This window comes from Pleurodeles waltl, chromosome 6 (genome assembly GCF_031143425.1).
Source record: "Pleurodeles waltl isolate 20211129_DDA chromosome 6, aPleWal1.hap1.20221129, whole genome shotgun sequence".
NCBI lineage: Eukaryota > Metazoa > Chordata > Amphibia > Caudata > Salamandridae > Pleurodeles > Pleurodeles waltl.
In genome coordinates, this window is record NC_090445.1 from 376,999,845 (window position 1) to 377,023,216 (window position 23,372).

Sequence of the window (23,372 nt, forward strand, 5' to 3'; positions counted from 1 at the left end):
ACAAAAACTCCAGTCAGCCCTGCTGCCCTACATTCTTATTTCTCCCCCCAAAAAAGTAGCTATATTCTGCCCATTTTCTCAATCTCCTCCAGAGGAATCCATATAACCTGGGTACCTTTAGAGTCTCCAGGTTCTGGGGGAAAAAGGTTGCAAACTTGGCATGGATAGCTTATGTGGACAAAACATGGAGGCCTAAGCACAAACTACCCCAAATAGCCAAAAGAATACTTAACATTGGATGGTGGTTGGGGGGGGTGGAATACAGTGAGGCACATTTAGCACAGCATAATCTGTTTGCATTTGACTTTTGAAGTCTGGGTAGAGGTGTGGGGACAGGGTTTGAGTCTGGAAATCAGTGGCCATTGTAAATCAGATCACCAATATAATCAAAGTGGCACCACTGGGAGGAATAGATCCAAACCTAAAATTAGCAAAAAGTGTATTTTTTTTTTTGCATAATAACCCACCCAAGTGCAATTAGCATCGCAGCTGGCCACTACAGCAGGAGACCATTGCTTGAAGAGGCCTCACATTGGTCGGTATTCCAGGGCATACAAAATGAGTAAATTTCAGAAAATATAGGAGAAAGAAGACAAAAAAAACACACCTGGTTCGAAAATAAAGCATATTTATTAACAGAAATTAGAATCTGTTCTCTTAATGTTGATAGAGAAAAGAGACTAGTGATCCAACTTCAAGTTTTACTAACTGCTTCACATCGGTCTTGGCAATCTGAATGGCTAAGTTTTTGAGATCCTGGGAAACATTGACGAGAAATGGTATAGCATGGGGCATAAGCAGCAGTAGTAGTAAAACCAGCAACATAAGCAGGCAACGAGAAAATATCTGCGATTCGTGGTGATGAAAGGTTGCAGTCACCGTAAAGGGATGGGGCACGGTGCACTGGGACAAGCTCCATCATAGGTCTTAAAGAACAGGTCTTGGTTGTTGGGTCAGGAGTAGACCAAATCGTTTCTTGATGGTCAGGCGTTGGCGCGAGTACTTGTCATCAGGTGAAAAACGCGCTGGATGGGCAGAAGAGGTCGGACTCCCATTAGGGTCTGTTTTCTAAGGAGGAAAATTAAGAAAAGTAAAAGGTTTACAATAGCCCAGCTCAATAGCACTTCCATAACTAGCATGCATTTACACAAAAGAGTGGTGGGAACATAAACAGCACTGTGTGACATTTCAGTGTTAGCAGTGAGGGCAGACCGAAGGAGCAGGTAAGGCAAACCTTGGTGAAGATAAGGAAGTCAAATAAATCAAACTAGCAGAAGAAGGCAGTCTTCATTCGTGCCCAGACTGGTGTTTGAAGTGCAACTTTTAATTTACAAGCATTGCTTCCTTTGTTCAGCTGTTAAGAGTGCTTAAAACATTTTTTGAACTACCTTTTACAATAGAGGAACAGCCTCCGGTCACCTGGAAAAAACTGATTACATACCTGTACTCCTCTAGTAACCCGTGATCCATTATTGAAACTTCTAGTTCTTGGGTCTTCTAACTATCCAGAATTCTAAAACATTTATAGTCTATCACAGGCAGAGTCAAAATAACTTTCTATGATATATCAAGCATAAGCCAAAACAGCCCTGTACACAGACACCATTTTCATAATCATTTTTTGTACTTTTGTTTGCATCAATTCCCCTCCTTCACTGGAAAGGTGGAATTGCCCCCATGTGAATGTAGAGGAGCTTTAAACAGCAAAACTTCCTACTAGTAACCCATTTCTTCTCCAGCGTGAAGCTTCAGTAGGGTGACTTGCTGTGCACAACTATATAGTATTTCTCAGTAGAGGAGTGGGTAAAGTGTGTGTGGTTGCAAATAGTCTGCTTACGCACATTGACTCATGTGTATCTCCTCTTCATTGTATAGCTATGCAATGATGTTTGGTAAACGTGCGTTGATGACTAAGCACAACCTGAAGTGAGAGATTACCAATTAATGCTACTGCAGACCCCTTTTAGGTTGCAGCTGTCTGGTTTGCTAAAGACATCTTAAGGACATACAGAAAGCTGACCAAGGAATGCATTCTGCCCGTTGCTGCCATTGCTTTTGTGGTTTGCAACTCACATTTTCTTGCTTTCTGTGCTGGCTTTATTTGTTTTAGGCTGTCCAGCTTGAGTCCGTACCTTCCCTTTCCCAAACCTTATTTACGGTATGCTTCCAAATACTCAATTTCTGTAAACAGACCTGTAAATCTTGTTCTTATCTCATCACATTTGCTGTGTAATCAGATTGAAGTCAAATGTCAGGCACTGTCTTCCTAGGATGCCTGTTCACTTTTCTTTCTCGGACTTCAAGGTGAGAGGATTTATGCGACACTCTTGTTGGATACAGTGGGTAGGAGAGATTTTTTTCTAGCACACAACAACATTTAAATGCTGAGGTATACAAGGATATATCAGAATTAGGAACACAAATGAAGCACGATTTCTTATTTCTGAAGTGTGTTAGAAACAAATACTTGAATATGAGCAAAAAAAATGTCTGAGCATTGTATAGTTTTATTAGTAAAACTGTCTGTGCAAACGTAATGGAAATTTCTGTTGAAACCTCCAGTCCGCACTGCACTCTACACCACTTCACAGTACACTTCTCTACCCTGTACCATTCTACACTGATGCACTCTTTGCCACTCTACACCACACCAATCTACCCTCCACAACTTGACTGTACACAAATGTACTTTTTACCCTGTAACACTCAACTCTATGGCCCTGCACTCTGACAATCCACTGTACACCACCCTAAACTACTCTGCACTCTATGCCACTTTACTCTAAGCCATTACACTCTATCCCATAGCACTGTCCCCAACTGCCCTCTGACAATCCATTCTGTGCTACTGCTCTGACACTCTACCCCACTCTAATGTATGCCACTCCAGCGTATGCCACTATGCGACTAAACTCCACACTATGCCACTCCAATACGTAACACCCTCTGCCACTCCACAACATTCTACTCTGACACTACATGGTACTAACTTTTAGCCATGCTGAACAGCAGCCACAGTGGTGTATAGCATGGCTAAAAAACATTGGCAAAGCCAATAGCTCTTGCATAGGCGCAACCCATAGGCTTTGCCAATGCTGGTCTTCCATGTAGAGATGCCTTTGGTTGACCTAGTAAACCTTTGTCTGATAATGAGCAGCACAGCTGTATTGTTTGGACTATCCATGTTACTAATGTTACCTTGCTTGCAGGAAGTACCTTTACAGTGTGTGATATAAAGTTATTCTCATCTCCTACTTACTTTTTAACACGTCTCCTCTCTTAACATCTAGTGTGTTCAGCACTCTTTTAGATTGCATCCTTGTGTGAAAATAATGCAAGCAAATAAACTGATTTACATGAAAATCTAATACTACTTTAGGAATAAAGAGGGTTTGTTTCTAATCAGAACATTGTTCTTATATACTTGTACGTATGGTTAAGGTTCTTGGACAGTTTTTAATGCACAGTTCCTGAATAGTTAGTGCATCTACCTCACTCGCTATGCAAAAAGTGAGTACTATGAACAAAGCCGTTTCACCGCAAGAGGTTCTAAACTAGCTTTATGCACGAATTCCAAGGGTTGTGTTGTTAATTTTGTGAATATCAGATTCAGGTTCAACATTGGAGGCACTTTTAACCTAGGTGGGTTACCTTTGTTTGCCACCTTTAGAGAAGTGGTGTTATAGAAAGGTTTTTCTCTTCTTCCCCTTGGTGTATGCTACTATAACATGTGTACACAAAGAGGCAATTTGGATTTTAATCAGTACGTCATATCGCACAATAACAACTACATTTGTTTTCCTGTAGCTCTTCTCTAGAACCACCACTTAATAAACTGCTTCCCTTTGTGCCCTAGCATGAGTGTCTGGCTTGTTTACCTCCCTAATGATTTCCATGCTACCTATAAGCAGGGGTCTACGTGCAAATTCGTTGTCCTCAGAATCCATCCCACTAGGTTCATACTGATGGATCTGAGCAAACCCTTCCCTGTCATGGGTGGAATGCTTATTACTTCTTACTTGCCATTGTTAGTAGCCGTGAAAGGAGTTAATGACTATCATTTTTGTGAACACTTTTGGAGCAGATTTTATTCCAAAGGATAAATTCATAATATTTGCACCCCACCACAAACCAGAGTTATTTGCAATGATCATTGAGGTCAATCACCAAGTAATCATCTTTCTCTGGAATAGGCATTAGCTCCAGTTAAGTAGTCATCCTGATTTTTATAGTTCTGGCATATCAGACACTCACAAATAGAACGGGGTATTTTTGTCAGGTCACACTTTGGTATCAGTATACATAGTAAACTTGCCTTGCATTTCTCTCAGGGAACCCGCTCTATGGCATTCTTTGTCAATAGTCCTTAACATCATGTAGTAGAATCCTGTTGTGCTTTTTTTACATTGTATTTTGTGCTACATTTGGAGGTTGTCCTTCCTATTTTATACAACTTCTACAGCACAATATATTTACTACCTACATGTCTGACTTGATTTTCTGACAGTTTTACAGAAAATCACCCACTTGGTCACCAACTAAATTGTTTTGACCAAGAAAGGTTCATGACCAAGTCAATTATTTTCAATGGCATCCCGAGAATGCTTGGGATGTTTCCCTTAGTATGCCACAAAATGGCTGTTTACTTTGGCCCATTTGTTGCCAAAGTGAAATAAGTAATCTTTTGACTCCTTAATGTATGCACCTTTCAAAAGGCCTGTTTCTGGTGGCTTTTTTTTCCCCTAAAAGGACTTTGTAATGCTGCCAAACTTTGGTAGCATAGTTTATTTGTGGGCATGTAGATTACACACTGCGACTCCAGAGTGTACCCTAACCCTGAGCCAAACTACTCCACATAGGAATAAGAATAAAAAAATACACCTAAAGAGGCAGAAAAGGGGGGAACATAACCAGCTGATTATATGTTACAATACAAAAAGACTCTAAAAGAGCCAGAATTACTGGGGTTCTCTGAACAGTTTTTTTTTTTTTTACCTGATCCAAGGTCTAACCTCTACAAATAGAAAAAGCTCTACCTTTACCTTAATTAGCATTCTTCATTTGTACAAGGGTGTCCCAAACCACCGTACGAATAACTCTTTCCCCATGAATGGGATCTTAACGAAGTTACCTTGAAATTCCAGGATGAAACCTGATATTCCAAGCCAGTGATGCCTTCTCAAAGTTGTGCCTGTGTGCATCGGCCACCTTGCAGTATCAAGTGAAGATTTAATGCAAGGGCGGGAAATTGGCTTCCCTTCCTGTATTACTGATTTCACCTTTCTAAATCTCTGCTGGAAGGTGTTGCATTCGAAAAACAATTTACTCTCATTGTTAGTACCCATATCGATTAAAGGGTGCATTGTAATTTACAATGCTCTAATGGGTGTCGATCTTTCCATTTTTCTCCCAAGAGCTAAATATTTTAGTTTGGCAATAGACGCTGTTTCTAGTAGGAAACATGTTTCCTTCGGTTCTTACTTCAACTGTACCCCACAAGTATGCATTGCTCTACTAATAAATGCATGTTATATTGATATGCTATTGAATCAATGCTTTGGTTAAATAAATATCCATCGCCTGCTGAAGGGAGTCGTCGTCTAGGTTTTCTTAAATATCTGTGTTCTTTTGTAAGGATAGTTGAGCGTTCTCATCAGAAGGTGTTTTTGTGTGCGTTCATCTTGTAGTTAAGGTGGATGCAGAATGGCTATATTCTCCCTCTTGTTCCATCTCCGCTATAGGTCTATCTGTGCCTGTTTTCAGTGGAATTGTGAAGGAACATTGTACATCATCAAATTTACTCTTTTTTTTAGGTCGACCATAGAAGCATGCAAGCACTGTTTTTCAAACATGTTATCTATTTGGGCTCTAAACCAAGCCCACCTCACGCCTATCACTAATTTGTGGACTTGCCTTTCACAAATCCTTTATCATCATTAGTAAATGCTTTACTTCTGTCCCTCCTTGGGGCATTTGTTTACCGCCTTGGGGACCGACCCGGTTACATCGATAATTGCACTTTTGCCAATACGCTTGACTGCGAGCGAACTTCTTTTTCCTTTTGTGTGTCTCGTTCATGCTCATGGCATGGTGCTTTGAACTAGCTCGCTGATCACCTTCCCCCTTCATTTGACATTGTCTTTAGGCAGGGATTGAAAATCTGCTTGTAGCCAATGTTTCGCCGTCAAAAAGTCTTATTGTGACTACCAAATATCCTTAGTGGGCTTGGGGAAGCCGGTTTCTTGCCACTGGTTGACAATCTTATTAAATTGTTTATTCACTGGATTCCGTACCTCCTCTGGTGTCTTTCTCTTTCCAGAGAATAGCTTCTTTACCACTGTGTCAACTGGAAGACATGTACCCTTCCACTGCTCACATTCAGGCAACAACTTTTTTCTTTCTCTTCCAGCGCACAGTTTTTCTTTCTCATGCCCTTGTGTAATGCTTCTTCCTTAAACACCTGCTGCCAAACTGGTCTTTCTTAATATACACTTTTGCACACTGTTCACTTTTCCTATTTACCGCCACAGGGTTCGTATCCATCTTGGAATGGGATGTTATAAATAAAACAAGAAACGGTGACTGGGTCATGAGGCATATATACGTAAACATCCTCCTGCTTGTTCACTGTAGAATCACAGACCATGAGCAAGGCAACATGTCATTTTTCCCTTTGCCGATGCTGCAAAATGCGTTTAATACAAATTAGATTGGTGGTCAGGTGTCTTCTATTCTGCAAAGGCACATTTATTCTGAAGGGTAGAAATTAGTCACTCCACCCATGTCAGAACCCTCCTGCACAGCATTTTGGGGTTCTTCAATATGACTTCTTTAGTAGCCAGTTGAAAAACCTCTGCGAGCCTAAGCTCCAGCACTACCTGCCCGATTCCTCGCCTTCAACTGGCCCCAGGGGTCTGTTTACCATCGTTTTTTACTGAGTGGGTGGGCCTGGCCAGGCCAGGTGCAGTGTGAAAAGTAATTAGCACATGCAGATTCTATTCCCACCCCTCCCTCCACAAAAATAAGCCCTATTGTGTGCAGTCATTTGATACTCCAGCTGCAGATATGTGGAATTAACATCAGATCTGCATTTGGAATCTTAATTTACTATAATATTAGTGTGCAAAAGTTTTAGTCTCCAAACCTAACTATGGTGAAACTGTAGTTTGGTGCTGATTTCACCCACAGTGTGCAGTAAAAAGAGCACACATGTTAGCGTAAATCACTAGAGAGATACATAATTACACTATGAATGCCCCCTCATATCATAAGGCCTATCGTTGTTAGCACCAATTCATGGGTCACCTCTGTGCCCGGATACTGGGCTGAGTTAAACATTAAGTCTCAAATGGTGGGCCCCACACGTGTGCAACAAGCCCATATCCTCTCTACTTAGTTGTGCAGCAGCAGAACGTATCTTAAAAGGCAAGCAATGGCAGTTAGCACTCCGAATCCATTCCAACAGAGCTCCCAGTTCGAGAGTGATGCTGCAGAAGTCCTCACACCTGGTAGTCCAAAAAGTGATACATCCAGATGAGTCTGAACTCATGTCTCAAATTTACTATTCTCTTACCTTCAGATTCCGTAAAGAACCCCTGTTCCCTTTCTACATCATTCAGTGGGCCCAGACTGGTGGACAAGATGAAGAAGAAAAAAAAAACATGCACTCGGCCATTAGTGTGATGACACTCCAAAGCAACCAGAGTTAGAGTGTTCATCTTGCCTTTTATAAACAACTTTATTTAGCATCTCTCTGAATTTTTCCCTTCCCTACAAGTTTTTCCTTTTACCCGTGTGCATTTGAAGATCATAATCGTTGAAAACTCATGTGTGACAGTTAAAAAGAGTAGGAATCAGCTAGGAGCTCTGGGTCAAGGGGGTGAGGGCTCCACGGCTCATCACGGTTGGGCAGCACATTAGGTAATAAAGTTAACAATCAAAAGCCTACTACAGAGGAAGGAACAGACCATCGGACTGGCTTATTACTAGTCTAAAGAGGGAAAAGTATAGGATGAGATTCTGTACCGACTGCAGCCGCAAGATCTAGGATAATCAAAACTGCAGTGCCCCCTTAGTTCAAGTTACTCTGCACTAGGAGAAGAGTGGACTCAGTACAATGACCTTGATGAAAAACAGGCTGAGGAATCAAGAAATGGATGAGTTTTAGGTGTCAAGATGGTTGCTGATTAAATAGCTTTCTCCAAGATTTTTGAAGGGAGCAGCAGCACGCAAATGGGGTGACAATTACTTAAGGCAGCCAGGCCTGTTAGCTTTTAGACAAGGGGATTCATCGTTGCATGTTTTCATGCTTGAGTGGTGGGTAGCAGCACCTATAGACTACAAAGGTATTCTGGATAGGGATACACCTTTTCATGAGTTAAAGAATATCACTCAGTGGAAGAAGTTCTTAACTACAGAGAATATTTTTTTCTGGGTATTGATTTGATTAGAGAAATATAAGACCCACATTTTTTTAAATTAACCCCTTAGCTGCTGGGCCTTTTCCCCCCCAGTGCTGAGCCCTTTTTTGGCTATTTGGGGTAGTTCGCGCTTAGGGCTTCATAACTTTTTGTCCACATAAGCTAACCACGCCAAATTTGCGTCCTTTTTTTCCAACATCCTAGGGATTCTAATGGTACCCAGAGTTTGTGGTTTACCCTGGAGGAGACCAAGAAAATAGCCAAAATACAGTGAAAATTTAGTTTTTTCCAAAAAAATGGGAAAAAAGGGCCGCCGAAGAAGGCTTGTGGTTTTTTCCCTGAAAATGCCATCAACAAAGGGTTTCTGGTGCTGAAATCACTATCTCCCCACCTTTCAGGAACGGGCAGACTTGAATCAGAAAACCACATTTTCCAACACAAATTTGGCATTTTACTGGGACATACCCCATTTTTACTATTTTTGGTGCTTTCAACCTCCTTCCAGTTAGTGACAGGAATGGGTGTGAAACCAATGCTGGATCCCGGAAAGCTAAACATTTCTGAAAACTAGACAAAATTCTGAATTCAGCAAGGGGTCATTTGTGTAGATCCTACAAGGTTTTCCTACAGAAAATAATAGCTGAAATAAAAAAATATTGAAATTGAGCTGAAAACAACAGCCATTTTTCTTTATGTTTTACTCTGTAACTTTTTCCTGCGATGTCAGATTTCTGAAAGCAATATACCGTTTTGTCTGCTGGACTCTTCTGGTTGCGGGGATATAAAGAGCTTATAGGTTCATCAAGAACCCTAGGTAGCCAGAGCCAATAAATGAGGTGCACCCTGCAGTTGGTTTTCATTCTATACTGGGTATACAGCAATTCATTTGCTGAAATATGAGGAGTGAAAAAGAGGTATCAAGAAAACCTTTGCATTTCCAAAATGGGATGAAGATAAGGTTTTGAGGAGCAGTGGTTATTTGCACATCTTTGAATTCCGAGGTGCCCATACTAGCATGTGAATTGCAGGGCATTTCTCAAATAGACGTCTTTTTTACACACTCTCTTATATTTGGAAGGAAAAAATGTAGAGAAAGATAAGGGGCAATAACACTTGTTTTGCTATTCTATGTTCCCCCAAGTCTCCCGAAAAAAATGATACCTCACTTGTGTGGGTAGGCCTAGCGCCCGCGACAGGAAATGCCCCAAAACACAACGTGGACACATCCCATTTTTTCACAAAATACAGAGCTGTTTTTTTGCAAAGTGCCTACCTGTGGATTATGGCCTCTAGCTCAGCCGGCACATAGGGAAACCTACCAAACCTGTACATTTTTGAAAACTAGAGACCTAGGGGAATCCAAGATGGGGTGACTCGCGGGGCTCTGACCAGGTTCTGTTACCCAGAATCCTTTGCAAACCTCAAAAAGTGGCTAAAAAAACAAGTTTTCCTCACATTTCGGTGACAGAAAGTTCTGGAATCTGAGAGGAGCCTCAAATTTCCTTCCACCCAGCGTCCCCCCAAGCCTCCCGATAAAAATGATACCTCACTTGTGTGGGTAGGCCTAGCGCCCGCGACAGGAAATGCCCCAAAACACAACGTGGACACATCACAGAAAACAGAGCTGTTTTTTGCAAAGTGCCTACCTGTAGATTTTGGCCTCTAGCTCAGCCGGCACCTAGGGAAACCTACCAAACCTGTACATTTTTTAAAACTAGAGGCCTAGGGGAATCCAAGATGGGGTGACTCGCGGGGCTCTGACCAGGTTCTGTTACCCAGAATCCTTTGCAAACCTCAAAAAGTGGCTAAAAAAACAAGTTTTCCTCACATTTCGGTGACAGAAAGTTCTGGAATCGGAGAGGAGCCTCAAATTTCCTTCCACCCAGCGTCCCCCCAAGTCTCCCGATAAAAATGATACCTCACTTGTGTGGGTAGGCCTAGCGCCCGCGACAGGAAATGCCCCAAAACACAACGTGGACACATCACAGAAAACAGAGCTGTTTTTTGCAAAGTGCCTACCTGTAGATTTTGGCCTCTAGCTCAGCCGGCACCTAGGGAAACCTACCAAACCTGTGCATTTCTGAAAACTAGAGACCTAGGGGAATCCAAGGAGGGGTGACTTGCGGGGCTCGGACCAGGTTCTGTTACCCAGAATCCTTTGCAAACCTCAAAAAGTGGCTAAAAAAACAAGTTTTCCTCACATTTCGGTGACAGAAAGTTCTGGAATCTGAGAGGAGCCACAAATTTCCTTCCACCCAGCGTTCCCCCAAGCCTCCCGATAAAAATGATACCTCACTTGTGTGGTTAGGCCTGGTGCCTGCGACAGGAATAGATCACACAACGGTCAATGTTGGTCCTTACGTGAGGCAGCTGTTGACCCTGGGGTGATCCATTCCTGACACAGACACTAGGTGTAGGCACTCAAGTGTGGTAGTGTTTTTATCAGGACAGGTGAGGAGTCACTGGGTGGTAGGAATATTGTGGATCCCAGCATATTCCTGTAGTTTGTGTGACAGAAATGCGAGAAAAATTGAGTTTTTTTTCAACATTTCAGCTTTGCAGGGTATTCTGGGTAAGAAAACTTTGGGGAAGCCACACAAGTCACACCTCTGTGGACTCCCCCGAATGTCTAGTTTCCAGAAATGTTTGGGTTTAGTGTGTTTCTCTATATGGCCGCCGAATCCAGGACCAAAAACACAGGTGCCTGCCTTACAAAACCAGTTTGTTTTGCCATGGATAATTTTGATGTCTCCACAATATGATTTGGGTGGTGGAATTTGGGGCTGAACTAAATTGGGGAGCTCCCAAGAGAGCACTCTCTCTCTGCTTGCCGCCGCATTCACCTGCTCTCTGGGTTGACCTAACCCACTATTACCCAGTTGCACAAACAGCTTGCGAAGGGACAGCAGGACTGTCCTCATCACCTCCCTCATAATGTACTGGAAGAGGAGTTATCGAATGGGACTCCTCTGACTGAAAAATCACTCCCAGAGTCTGCGCCATTGTCCTATCCCTCAGATGCTGTCTCAGTATCTGATGTCTCAGTCTCTGATCCTATGTCAGAGCGGTCCTCTATAACCCGAGTGTAGGCAGCAGTCATCCATCAAGATGCCATCTCTGCTATTGGCTAAACTGTTGCTCTAAAACACTAGCCTACGTAGACGGTCACAAAATCGATGGTGTGTGAGATACGTGCAACAGTAGAGTCCACCTTACCTGCGCTTCTTCCCTCAATCAGCACGTACTTTCAAGACACTCAAAAAACACCTTGTCACATACCATTCGTCACAGTCTTTAGCACCTCCTGCGCCCAGTCCAACAATCATTATTGGTGCTCCCACTCCCTCCTCCTCGGATTCCCTCATTACCACCCAGCAAAAGTGCCCTTCATCTCTCCATAGACTTTGCTAATGTACTCAGCTATTTACATAAAATACAGATTTGCTCTTTGCAGTAGGCATATAAACCTTCTGCGCTTCTTTATGGCACTAAAACTGCCACTAGGCAAGTCGGACCCTTTTCCCCCCAGGGAAACCACACACATATTGACAAAAGTGATATATATATGACAGCCAATCACCTGAAACTCAACTCAAGCAAAACCGAAATAATCCTCTTTGGCCCACACAAAAACACCTGGGACCCCTCATGTTGGCCCACCACGCTAGGCCCTGCACCCACCCCCGCCAACCACGCATGCAACCTCAGCATCATCCTAGACTCCTCCCTCTCGATGACCCAACAAATCAACGCTCTCACCTCCTCATGCTTCAACACACTCCGTATACTGAAAAACATTCAAATGGATCCCCACAGAGACCAGAAAAACTGTCACTCACGCACACATCAGCAGCAGGCTTGATTACGGAAACGCCCTCTACGCCGGCACCACTCTAAAACTCAAGCGCAAACTACACGCATCTAGAACTCAGCAGCACGACTCATCCTCGACCTCCGCCGACACGAACACATCTCTCCACACCTCAAATCCCTCCACTGGCTCCCCATTGACAAAAGGATCACCTTCAAGATCCTCATCCTCGCACACAAATCACTCCACAACACAGGCCCTGCCTACCTCAACGAGAGTCACCTTCCACACCCCCACACGAAACGTCCGCTCAGCTGACCTCTCTCTCGCCTCTGTCCCCCGCATCAAACACACCACCACCGGGGGCAGATCCTTCTCCTACCTTGCACCCAAAACCTGGAACGCCCTCACAACCCACCTTCGCAAGACCCAAAACCTACTTCTTTTCAGGAAGGGCCTCAAAACCTGGCTTTTCGAACAGTGAACCTCCCAGCCCCTTTCCCTCCCCCCGCCCCCCCCCCCCCCAAGCGCCTTGAGACCCTCACAGGTGAGTAGCACACTTTATAAATCTCTTTGGTATATATAGATCTACCTCTATATATATATATATATATATATATATATATATATATATATATATATATATATATATATATATCTATGTACATAGATATATCTATAGATATATCCATGTACATAGATATATAAATATAGATCTACATATAGATCTATTTTTTTTTAGTTGTTGTATGGTTTCCTTGGGGGCCAAAATGGCCCCCAGGGAAACCCTACAACATCTAAAAAAAAAAATTGCCCCCACAGGGGGTCACCCTGCCCACGGGCGACCCCCTGTCATTTTTTTATTTTGTTTTATTATTTAAAAAAAAAAAAAAACAATCTCCTGGGGACCTACCTTTTTTTTTTTTTATTAATTATGCCCCCGGGGGGGGGGGGTGGCCCGTTTTCCGAGGGGGCCGCCCCCCCAAAGTGAAATCCCTGGCGTCTAGTGGTGTTTCCTGGCCCCCGATCGCAGCTGTGCTGCGATCGGGGGCCAGGAAACACTTTGAGAAGGCCTCGTAAGAAAGGGGAGAGTCTCCCCTTTCTTACGAGGCCTTTTCAAAGTGTTTCCTGGCCCCCCGATCGCAGCACAGCTGCGATCGGGGGGCCAGGAAACACTTTCAGGAAGGCCTCGTAAGAAAGGGGAGACACTCCCCTTTCTTACGAGGCCTTCCCAAACGTGAGAAAGGCCGTTTTCCCCATCAAAGCAGGAAGCGGCCGCAAGGCTGCTTCCTGCTTTGATGGGGAAAACACCTTTGCAACGTCAGCGCGCCGCGAGGCGCGCTGACGTCACAAAGGGGCGGGTGAGGGGGCGGGGGGAGACACGGAAGCTTCCGTGTCTCCGGGGGGGGGGGGGGGGGGGGGGGGGTGGGTTTAAAAAAAAAAAAAAAAAATCCTCGGGTGCGACGCACCCGAGGATTTATTGATACCCTTCCTGGTGTCGGCCACTGGTCGTGACCCGCACCAGGGAGGGTGTGTGCACCTAACAGGTTAAATGCTTGTAAACCTTGATGGCTGCACGATAGTCAACTTTTCCTTCTACATTATAGGTCTTTCTCTATTCTCTTTTTAATGCTTTACAGCTGTTTGTAGTGATTCATCGCTTCTGAATACCATGGAACGGAAGGAAAATGACAAGATTTCTAATTTGTCGACCGCACTGAGAAACCAGTTCTTAAAATGGGTCGCTACCTCATTGATGTTTTCTTGATTGGGACAGGGCTTCAGAATGAGAATTGACCTTTGACTGGCAGTAGTAATTTTAGTCCATACTTATTCGTTCGAGTTGTAGTAGAGAAGGGAATATATTTTAGAGAGTTTACCAGTATAAAAAAAAAAAGCAATGGCATAATGATTGGCCCAGTTTAAAGATCTGGAATATTGAATAAAGAAGGATTCATCAGATCTCTTCCCTTATGTGTGGTACTCAAGACAGCAGGTAAGATCGAGAGAACTGAAAGCCTTAATCAGTTTGAGAGGGTCAGTTGAAGAAAAATTGTCCAGGTGAAAATTTTGATCACCAGACAATCAATTTAGCAGCTTTTTAGCACAAACGTGGACATCATCAGAAAGAAAGAAGTCAGGATTATTGAATGATAAATTAAAAGATTTCTAAGTTGTGTTCAAGAAATAAGCAAAGGTTCAAGTGAAAACATTTCAAAAGGAGAAGGCGCGAAAAAAGTTCTGCATGATTAAAAACCTTAAAAGAGGCATCGGTAATAATGGGGTGTAATGAGGCGGCTGTGAGATTTATGGATAGAAAGAGGCAAAGCAGATATGCCTATGGTATAAAAACATCAAGAGCAAAAGCAGTCATCATAACATTGGTCAGTGAGGAGGCAGGATTCAGTGCAATGCTTTTTAACTGTACGATTAAGAGAACGCAGCACACTGGAGGAGTATGGTATGCAACCAGTGCCCGATTGCCCAGTAAAAGGTTTGCTAATGCAGAGTTCTACAACTAGTGTGGTCCAGGAGATATGGGCTTGCCTTTGGCACACCTTCATATTGCAAACACCGGTTTTGTGCTACATCGTTCCAGAAATAGGATTCCATAACTTAGCGGGCATAGCTTAGAGACCGAACGCAGCCCCGACAGTGGTGATGAAAGTAAGTGTGCCAAATTAAGTAACAGACTGGAGTTCAGCAACACCTGATCCTGGGGCAGCTCTCCATGCTGCCCTGTTGGTGAACAGTACTGTCAGGATTTGAAAAGTGATCCAGTTTAGTCTCAGGGCCAGCTTATATACTACGGTTCAAGCCAGGTAAACTGCCCACTCAGACACTGAGCTACATTTGAAACTTTGGAATGAACAATTAAATCAGAGTGCATACTTCTTCATGATAAGTCCATGTCCCTTGGTGATGAAGCAGAACATTATCCCTCCCCTCATAATTTACAGCACTGAGATCCACCTGTAATAATTTATGTTATAGTAGATTTACTCCAGGTGGTTTTAAACCAATCAGAGGCTGTTTCTGGGGCTAAATCGGTTCTGCCTGAGCTGGACACAAGATATAGATGTAGACAGGCGCCTCCCTTGCTATAGGGGTGAGAAAGTGACCATGCCCATAGAGGCTGATGAGTCAAGTAGAAATAGCCATCAGCTGCAACCTTAGCTGAAAGGGGGAAGCCAGCAACCACTACGTTTTTCAGCTGTCTAAAATGGCAACATGAAGGTGACTACACATTCTTCATATCCCTTTATGTCAGATGGGGTATGCGATCTCCCATTCATGAGTGAGTGTGGATATTTATTTATATTTATAGAAGACAAGCAGGCTTATTCCCAATATTGTTGCAGGGAAAAGGCATATAATACTTCACTGCAATTACCTCCCACCAGCTGCGCCATAGCACAATCAAGTGTGACAGTACACTCCTTCAAAGGAAGAACTGTGTGTCAACCTCTATCTCTAGCGGAGTCGAGTACTCAGCCAGAGACCAACACACTTTAGGGGACTTGCAACATCAATCAGAGCAGGAAAAAGTGTTGGTCTGCCTGAAATAGTGAAAGTAGAAGCAGGGTGGCAAACAGGTACACCATGAAGGTACAACCTTAAATACCCCCTTTGTTACAGTCCTCACTTGCCCCTCGATATATCCAGTCATATCCCTGTTGTGTATATACTACCTGCATGCAGGTCACATATACAGTTTCTTCCCTTTCTCAAACTTTTCTCCCATTCTACAATCTCAGCAGTAAGGAAGTCTTCTGTCAATTTGTCACTGGAAGGCTTTATAATCTTTAAAGTTGAGCTCACCTACAACAGTGGTCCTATACTTTACCCTCTGCCAGAACTCCCTTCACTTCTTCTTCCATCTAATTCTTGCTGAATGCACTCACTTTTGCCTCCTCGACTAGAAATTTAGAGGTACTCTTCAACACCATCATGAGGTTGGAATCATTCACTACCTCAATCTCCACTTCAGGTAGATGTCAGCTCAAATATATACCGAATTGTCCTCTAACAGACTTTACTACTGCAACAGTCTAACAGTTGGTATTCCTCATTTGACCTTGCATTCCCGTGACAAATGTCTAAACCTTGCCATCAGAAAGCTGCAACAATCATAATAACAACAATAAGCTGGCTGTCCATCTTTTAAAACCAGACCCTCTACAAACTCTTAATGCTAGTCTTCAAACAATACATGGGTCAGGTGTATGCTACATTTCAGATTAGTAGTCCCAGTATATCCCTCCTACAATATAAAATTAGCCAACCAGCACCTCCTAAAGACTATGTAAAACCACCCTAGGTTCATTCAATAAAAAATCCAAAGCATTGCTGCATAGTAAGCTTGTTGCTGGTATCAATTAAGTGTGAATGAGTTATCTGCAAAAGTGGATCTATTATCTACATTAGTTGTTGTATATGTACTGCATGGGGGTGTCACCTGAATCTCATTTATATCTACAACTGGGCCAATTTAACAGCCTGTACCTCCTCGACACAACATGTACTTGAACAGAATAAAAATTCACAGAAGAGCCATGTTTGAGCCTTACAGTTGTAATTTAGTAGTGTTGATGTAAGGCGGCATTGTTCGTCTTCACTATAAAATGCCCACTGAATGATGTACTTTTGATTCCGGATGCTCTACCCCTTTTGTTGTTTTTTCACCTACTTGGAAAAAAAGGGGGTTGGGAACTGGTTGGGAAATTACTTTAGATTAGATGGACATTGCTACATACAGTACTGAATTATGGTGCAAGCAGAGGTAAACTGTCCAACATATTCTGCGGCTGTATTTATAGAAATCTACCAGATGCTATTGAAAATATAGTTCCACTTTTTTGCTGAATTTGTTTGCCATAAGACTATCAGTGCTAAAGTGCTTGTGCTCTTTCACTAAAAAATGGCTCAATTGGCTTACACCCACTTGGCATATTTAATTTACTTATAAGTCCCTTGTAGAGTGGTATACTGTATACCCAGAGCCTGTAAATTAAACACTACCAGTGGGCCTGCAGCAGTTATTGTGACGCCCACTGGACCTGAGTACAGTTTTCAACTTCCATGTCAACTTGACCCTGAAACCCCCTTGCCAAACCTTAAACACTCACCCCTTTTAATTGCAATTTAGAAAACTCCACTTTTAAGAATGTCAACATTTTTCTGCCCTTTTGTGCACGCCTGTCTTGGTTCACCTGACTGGGTGTAACTGACAGACTTCATGAAATCCTTCTTGAAGAGTCACACAAGAGGAATTAGGTGGGCCTTAATGGGCCACCTGCTCAGCACGAGGGTGCAGAGCTAAGCACACCCCTATGTGCAAATAAAATGGGAGTGCTCTGCCCTCACACAAAGAATCTATCATCTGCACACTATCATTGTAGCCAGCCTGGAGCCAAGACAGGGGAAATCAAAATTCAATGCACTTGAAAGCCACTGTCTACAAGATTGTCTCACCTTCCGGAAGGAGGGCACCAGTGTAAAAAAAGGGGACCTCAGGCACCAACTCTTCAGTACACTCTTGAACCTGTGGATTCTGCCAGGAACAAGGAATGCTGTGCTGCTTAAAAGGACTGCTACTCTGCTGGACTGCGACCATGCTGAACTACTGGTCGCTGCTCTGCTGTCTTCTTGCCTGGAAGAAGATAAGTGGACCAGCAACTTCAACATTGAGTCCACGGCATCAAATGGACTTCAAGGGCTAATCTGCTGGCCTCCTCATCAGAGCCTTAGGGACATAAAAGGCTCCCCAACATCCTGCACCAGCAAACGGACCCAGCTTAAGTGAGTTCATGACACCCAAATGGTTCCTGTCAAGTCCTGGACCCTTTGTGTGCCCTCAGTGAGCTGAACCAAAGTTTTTGGGTTCTTCACGAACTGGCCTGGTGGCACCAAGATTCCCCCACCAGCACCGCCCGTCTGCGATGCCCAGATTGCTGGAGTAGGGCAAAAAAAACACAGTCTCATGTTACGCTTCCCGCTGTTCTCGCAGCCCACTCCACCATGTGCAGGACTCTTGGCATGATTTGAAAAGGTAAACTTCAAGTGCTCTATCGTGATCGGCTAGAACGTGCGACTTGACCCAGTCCAGCACAATCAGATATCCATAGTGGGCACTTTGGGCTTCATGGTGCTATTTTTAATAAAACATTTGAAAAGTCATAATTTTGGTTCTACTGATTGGATTTTTGTCATTTGGGTGAATTTTTTAAAATGTACTCTAATGTCTCAATCGGAGTGGGATTTTTCTTGCACTGTGTTTTCACTTTATCACTGTGTGTGTGCTGTATAAGTACTTTGCACATTTCCTGACTGCTTTTTGTGCCAAGCTATCTTTTGTTAAGCACAGGTAAATTTACTGACTTGTTTTGTGGTTCACCCTGCAAGGGAGAGTGACTGAGTTGTTGGTTGGCTGGGGTTTGATGCCTGGTCAAGCAACAATTTTTCACACCTTTTATGGATCTAGAACTAGTCTTCCGCTTTGGGTTTACCTCGAATTCACATTAAAGGCATATGAATTAAGAAGGAGCTATGCAAAACTGTAAAATTCAAAGCATCACAAAAGAAAGAAAAAATATATATTTTTTTTAAAGTAGTAGGAGCTGAAACATGTTAATGGCTTAAGTGAGGGTTTTAGGATCATAATATCCTAGTGAACCCCATTTTATTTTACCATATACCCACTTTTACCTCTGTTAAAGAGAAATTTCTTTCTTTCTGACACCAGGTCCATTTTCTCAGCCTCTGTCTCCCATCTTGAGACTTGTTCTTGTTCTCACCTGTTTACTTCTCTCCCCTGTGCGCCACATTACTCTCCCTCTCAGCAGTTTGTTTTTCTCTGTCCCTAGCTGTGCAACTGTGTTACTCAGCCCACTCACACTCTCCATGCTGTTTCTCCCTACCTGTCCCTCCCACCCCACAGTGTTGCTTCTTCCACCCCGTGCAAGGGGGAAGAAAAGAGTTTTGTACATGTATTCTTTTCATTTACTGATCCAATTCGACCAGTAAGTAAAAAGACAAAAGCCCCTGTGCCATGTTATTGCCACATGATGACTCCCGCTTTTTTGTTTTTATTCTTCTTTAACCATGCCGCACACCACAAAAAAAGCTGTACATCATAACTTAAAACTATTGGTAAAGCCAATATGTCCCAAAGGTGAGACCTAGTGGCTTTGCCGATGCTGGTTTGTTTAGAGCTGAGCCTTATAATACAACGTTTTTAGCACAAAACCATTATAGTTGACCACACTGCAATCTGTTGAATGTATATCGCAACACAGTGTTCTTTCTTGGGATGAAGGGCACAAAGAAGTATAGTAGCAGCCCTCTCGGTATTAATGATGAAGAAACTGGCAATCTTGATTAAGTGCCACTAACAATCCTGTGATGAATCTCAAAACAATACTAAATTTCCAATACGGAGTCCTCAAAATGAGTTTAACAAGACCCAGACGGATTCTAAAATCAATTGAGGGAATTTAGCGTAGTCTCGGTAAAGATGCACAAGCCCAGCCAGTAATGTCTACAGTAGAGAATGTATGAATTAATGTAGCACCCATTCATGAAAGTGATATATGGGTTCCAGCTTCGGTGGAGCAATGTGCCTGAGCCAGACAACGTTTTAGCAGATGAGTTGAGGCTCGCAAAAGTGCACCCAACCCTTGGCTCGGCGTGGGGACAGAAGTGCCAGAAGTGGGGGTTAGTTGCTGCAATGCAGCTAGACAATTTGACCCCAGGAGGGGTCGTGGTAGCAGATGTTACCAGGAAATTGGGCCAATCTCGATCTAGGTGCTCACTGTGGTAGGTATTCATTTCTTTAGCAAGTTTCACAGTTTTAGAGAAGAGAACGTTTGCCCATTATCACTTTAGGTATAACATCAGCGCATGAAATGCACTACCTCCACTTCACTGCCCAATGGCTTTCCTTACTCTTGTTGTGTTTGCCTCTCCCCCGCAGGTTTTCTTTACCACCATTTTGAGTCGACGCCTTGTATCCTTTCACTCCTCATATCAGGGAACTACTTTTACATATGACATAATATCCATTAGACAATGTTTTAATACATTTAACAAGTGGTATAGTTCAATTCCACTTCTGTTACTAATTTCTCCGAAATTAAAACTAAATATAAAAACAGTTAACATACTTTCAGGAAGTGCACTTTTCATTGCATGGTGTGAAAATTAAGCTTTAAAATGCACCATTTGGTGTAATTTTCTTATTAAATACTGTTGATATGCCCTCAACCACAAATCCACCTTAAAGTAGCCTGCCTTATGTACCTGCAACAATTCAGGGTATTCCAATTCTATCTCCGACTTTTCTCAATTTATATTCAGCGTTTGATCATATTTCAGCATTGGAAAATATGACTAGGCCCCATCAATACTTTTGTGAACCTGACTCCCTTATCCCACCTTAATGCAAAGCCTTGGAACAACCTCCCCACCAGGACCTAAAACTATCTTTGGGAAAGGCCTAAAGACCTGGCTGTTAACCTCAAAAGCACCATCGATTGCGGCGCCTGGATACCCCCTCGGGTGATTAGTAGCACTTAACAAATCTAAACTGATTGATGATGGGTGGCTGCTAATATGAGATGTTTAATGTAAGATGTTAAAATCGGAGGGGGGGGGGGGTGAACTAAAGACTCCTTTGAAAAACCAAAGTCAGAGACCGGGGTTTCTGTAAATCAACGTTCTCAAACTTTTCTTTTCGTGTCACGTAAACTCTTGTTCTGACAACGCAGGTACCGATTTTAAACTCACTCCATTTCCAAGGCATGAACCATGGCTATAGTTAAGGCCAGCCCGTCTAGCCCATCTATAAAGGTGGGTTTTAAAAGAAGTACCTCCACTTTTAAGCAGGGTGTGCATAGGCTTAACACTGATGAAGACATCACAAAACTGTACCTCCCTGCAGTGGGGGTAAATGACTATAATCAACAGACTGTACTCCACATACCTGCAGAGCAGATACATATACCCTTAATAAATGCGTTTATACTACGTTGTTGATAATTCAAGCTCTGAACGAGGACCGCAGCTTCCGGAGTCAAGCTTAACTCACCTTCAGGGTATAGACTCTGTCCCCATTCTCATTTAAGTAGAACTGCAAAAACATGACGCCGATTCCTCCACTGCTACTGTTTAATCTCTCCGGCTCAGACGCTCGCAACTCGTGTGCTGTAAACCCAATTTAGTGTAATGCGGTTTCTGTTCCGGGGCACGTCCGCCATTCTATACGTCACTTCCGGTGTGGAAACTACCATACGGCACTCCTACGACACTTAAATGTGTGGAGCGCTAGAGCCTGACCTTGGAGGTAGTAAATGGCCGGCCATCTTAGAATGCTTCTTTCTGTGTGATTTCCATAGCCAATGCCAACATTGCTGTACTTGAAAAATATCTTTTAACGAATGAATATACCAAATAATGTTTTTCTCGCTCATTCTGTTTAAAAATATAAGCATAATTCGATCAATTTGTTTGAATAATATGACTGCAAATGTAAATATGATTATATATAAATATATATTAAGACTTTTTATGACGTTCATTACTATTCAATAAAAGGATGCTTTATTCGAAGTTAACCCTGCGCGTCGGCCTATTTCTATATTTTCACTCTACATGAAAATATAGAATACATATACATATAGGCATAAACATGTTTTGTTTGTGGTTTTCATATGCTTTTTTCAATTAACCCCTTCGCTGCCAGGCCTTTTCCCCCTCAGGTGCCAAGCCTTTTTTTGGCTATTTGGGGAAGTTCACGCTTAGGCCCTCATAACTTTTTGTTCACATAAGCTACCCACGCCAAATTTGCGTCCTTTTTTCCCAACATCCTAGGGATTCTAGAGGTACCCAGACTTTGTGGGTTCCCCAGAAGGAGGCCAAGAAATTAGCCAAAATACAGTGATTTTTTTTAATTTTTATTTTAAAATGGGAACAAGGGGCTGCAGAAGAAGGCTTGTGTTTTTTCCCCTGAAAATGGCATCAACAAAGGGTTTGCGGTGCTAAAATCACCAGCTTCCCAGCTTTCAGGGACAGGCAGACTTGAATCAGAAAACCCAATTTTTCAACACAATTTTGGCATTTTACTGGGACATACCCCATTTTTACGATTTTTTGTGCTTTCAGCCTCCTTCCAGTCAGTGACAGAAATGGGCATGAAACCAATGCTGTATCCCAGAAACCGCAACATTTCTGAAAAGTAGACAAAATTCTGAATTCAGCAAGGGGTAATTTGTGTAGGTCCTACAAGGGTTTTCTACAGAAAATAACAACTGAAAAAACAAAATATTGAAATTGAGGAAAAATAATCTGCAATTTTTCTCTACGTTTTACTCTGTAACTTTTTCCTGCAATGTCAGATTTTTGAAAGCAATATACCGTTACGTCTGCTGGACTCATCTGGTTGCGGGGATATATAGGGCTTGTAGGTTCATCAAGAACCCTAGGGACCCAGAGCCAATAAATGAGCTGCACCCTGCAGTGCGTTTTCATTCTATACTGGGTATACAGCAATTAATTTGCTGAAATATAAAGAGTGAAAAATAGCTATCAAGAAAACCTTTGTATTTCCAAAAAGGGCACAAGATAAGGTGTTGAGGAGCAGTGGTTATTTGCACATCTCTGAATTCCGGGGTGACCATACTAGCATGTGAATTACAGGGCATTTCTCATATAGATGTCTTTTTTACACACTCTCTTATATTTGGAAGGAAAAAATGTAAAGAAAGACAAGGGGCAATAACACTTGTTTTGCTAATCTATGTTCCCCCAAGTCTCCCGATAAAAATGATACCTCACTTGTGTGGGTAGGCCTAGCGCCCGCGACAGGAAACGCCCCAAAACGCAACGTGGACACAGGAAAGTGCCTACCTGTAGATTTTGGCCTCTAGCTCAGCCGCCACCTAGGGAAACCTACCAAACCTGTGCATTTTTGAAAACTAGAGACCTAGGGGAATCCAAGATGGGGTGACTTGTGGGGCTCTGACCAGGTTCTGTTACCCAGAATCCTTTGCAAACCTCAAACTTTGGCTAAAAAAACACATTTTCCTCAAATTTTGGTGACACAAAGTTCTGGAATTAGAGAGGAGCCACAAATTTCCCTCCAC

General features: G+C 42.8%; 1 protein-coding gene across 1 annotated transcript; it reads right to left on the reverse strand.

Annotated features, from left to right (window-relative positions):
- Nucleotides 1-611: 611 nt before the first annotated feature.
- NOP10 (NOP10 ribonucleoprotein) lies at nt 612-21,488 on the reverse strand. Its single transcript, XM_069238304.1, has 2 exons — nt 21,320-21,488; nt 612-1,068 (listed from the first exon to the last, which is right to left on the reverse strand). Exons 1-2 carry the CDS (start codon nt 21,371-21,373, stop codon nt 928-930), a joined length of 195 nt encoding a protein of 64 aa, XP_069094405.1. The 5' UTR covers nt 21,374-21,488; the 3' UTR covers nt 612-927.
- Between the last annotated feature and the right edge of the window lie 1,884 nt (nt 21,489-23,372).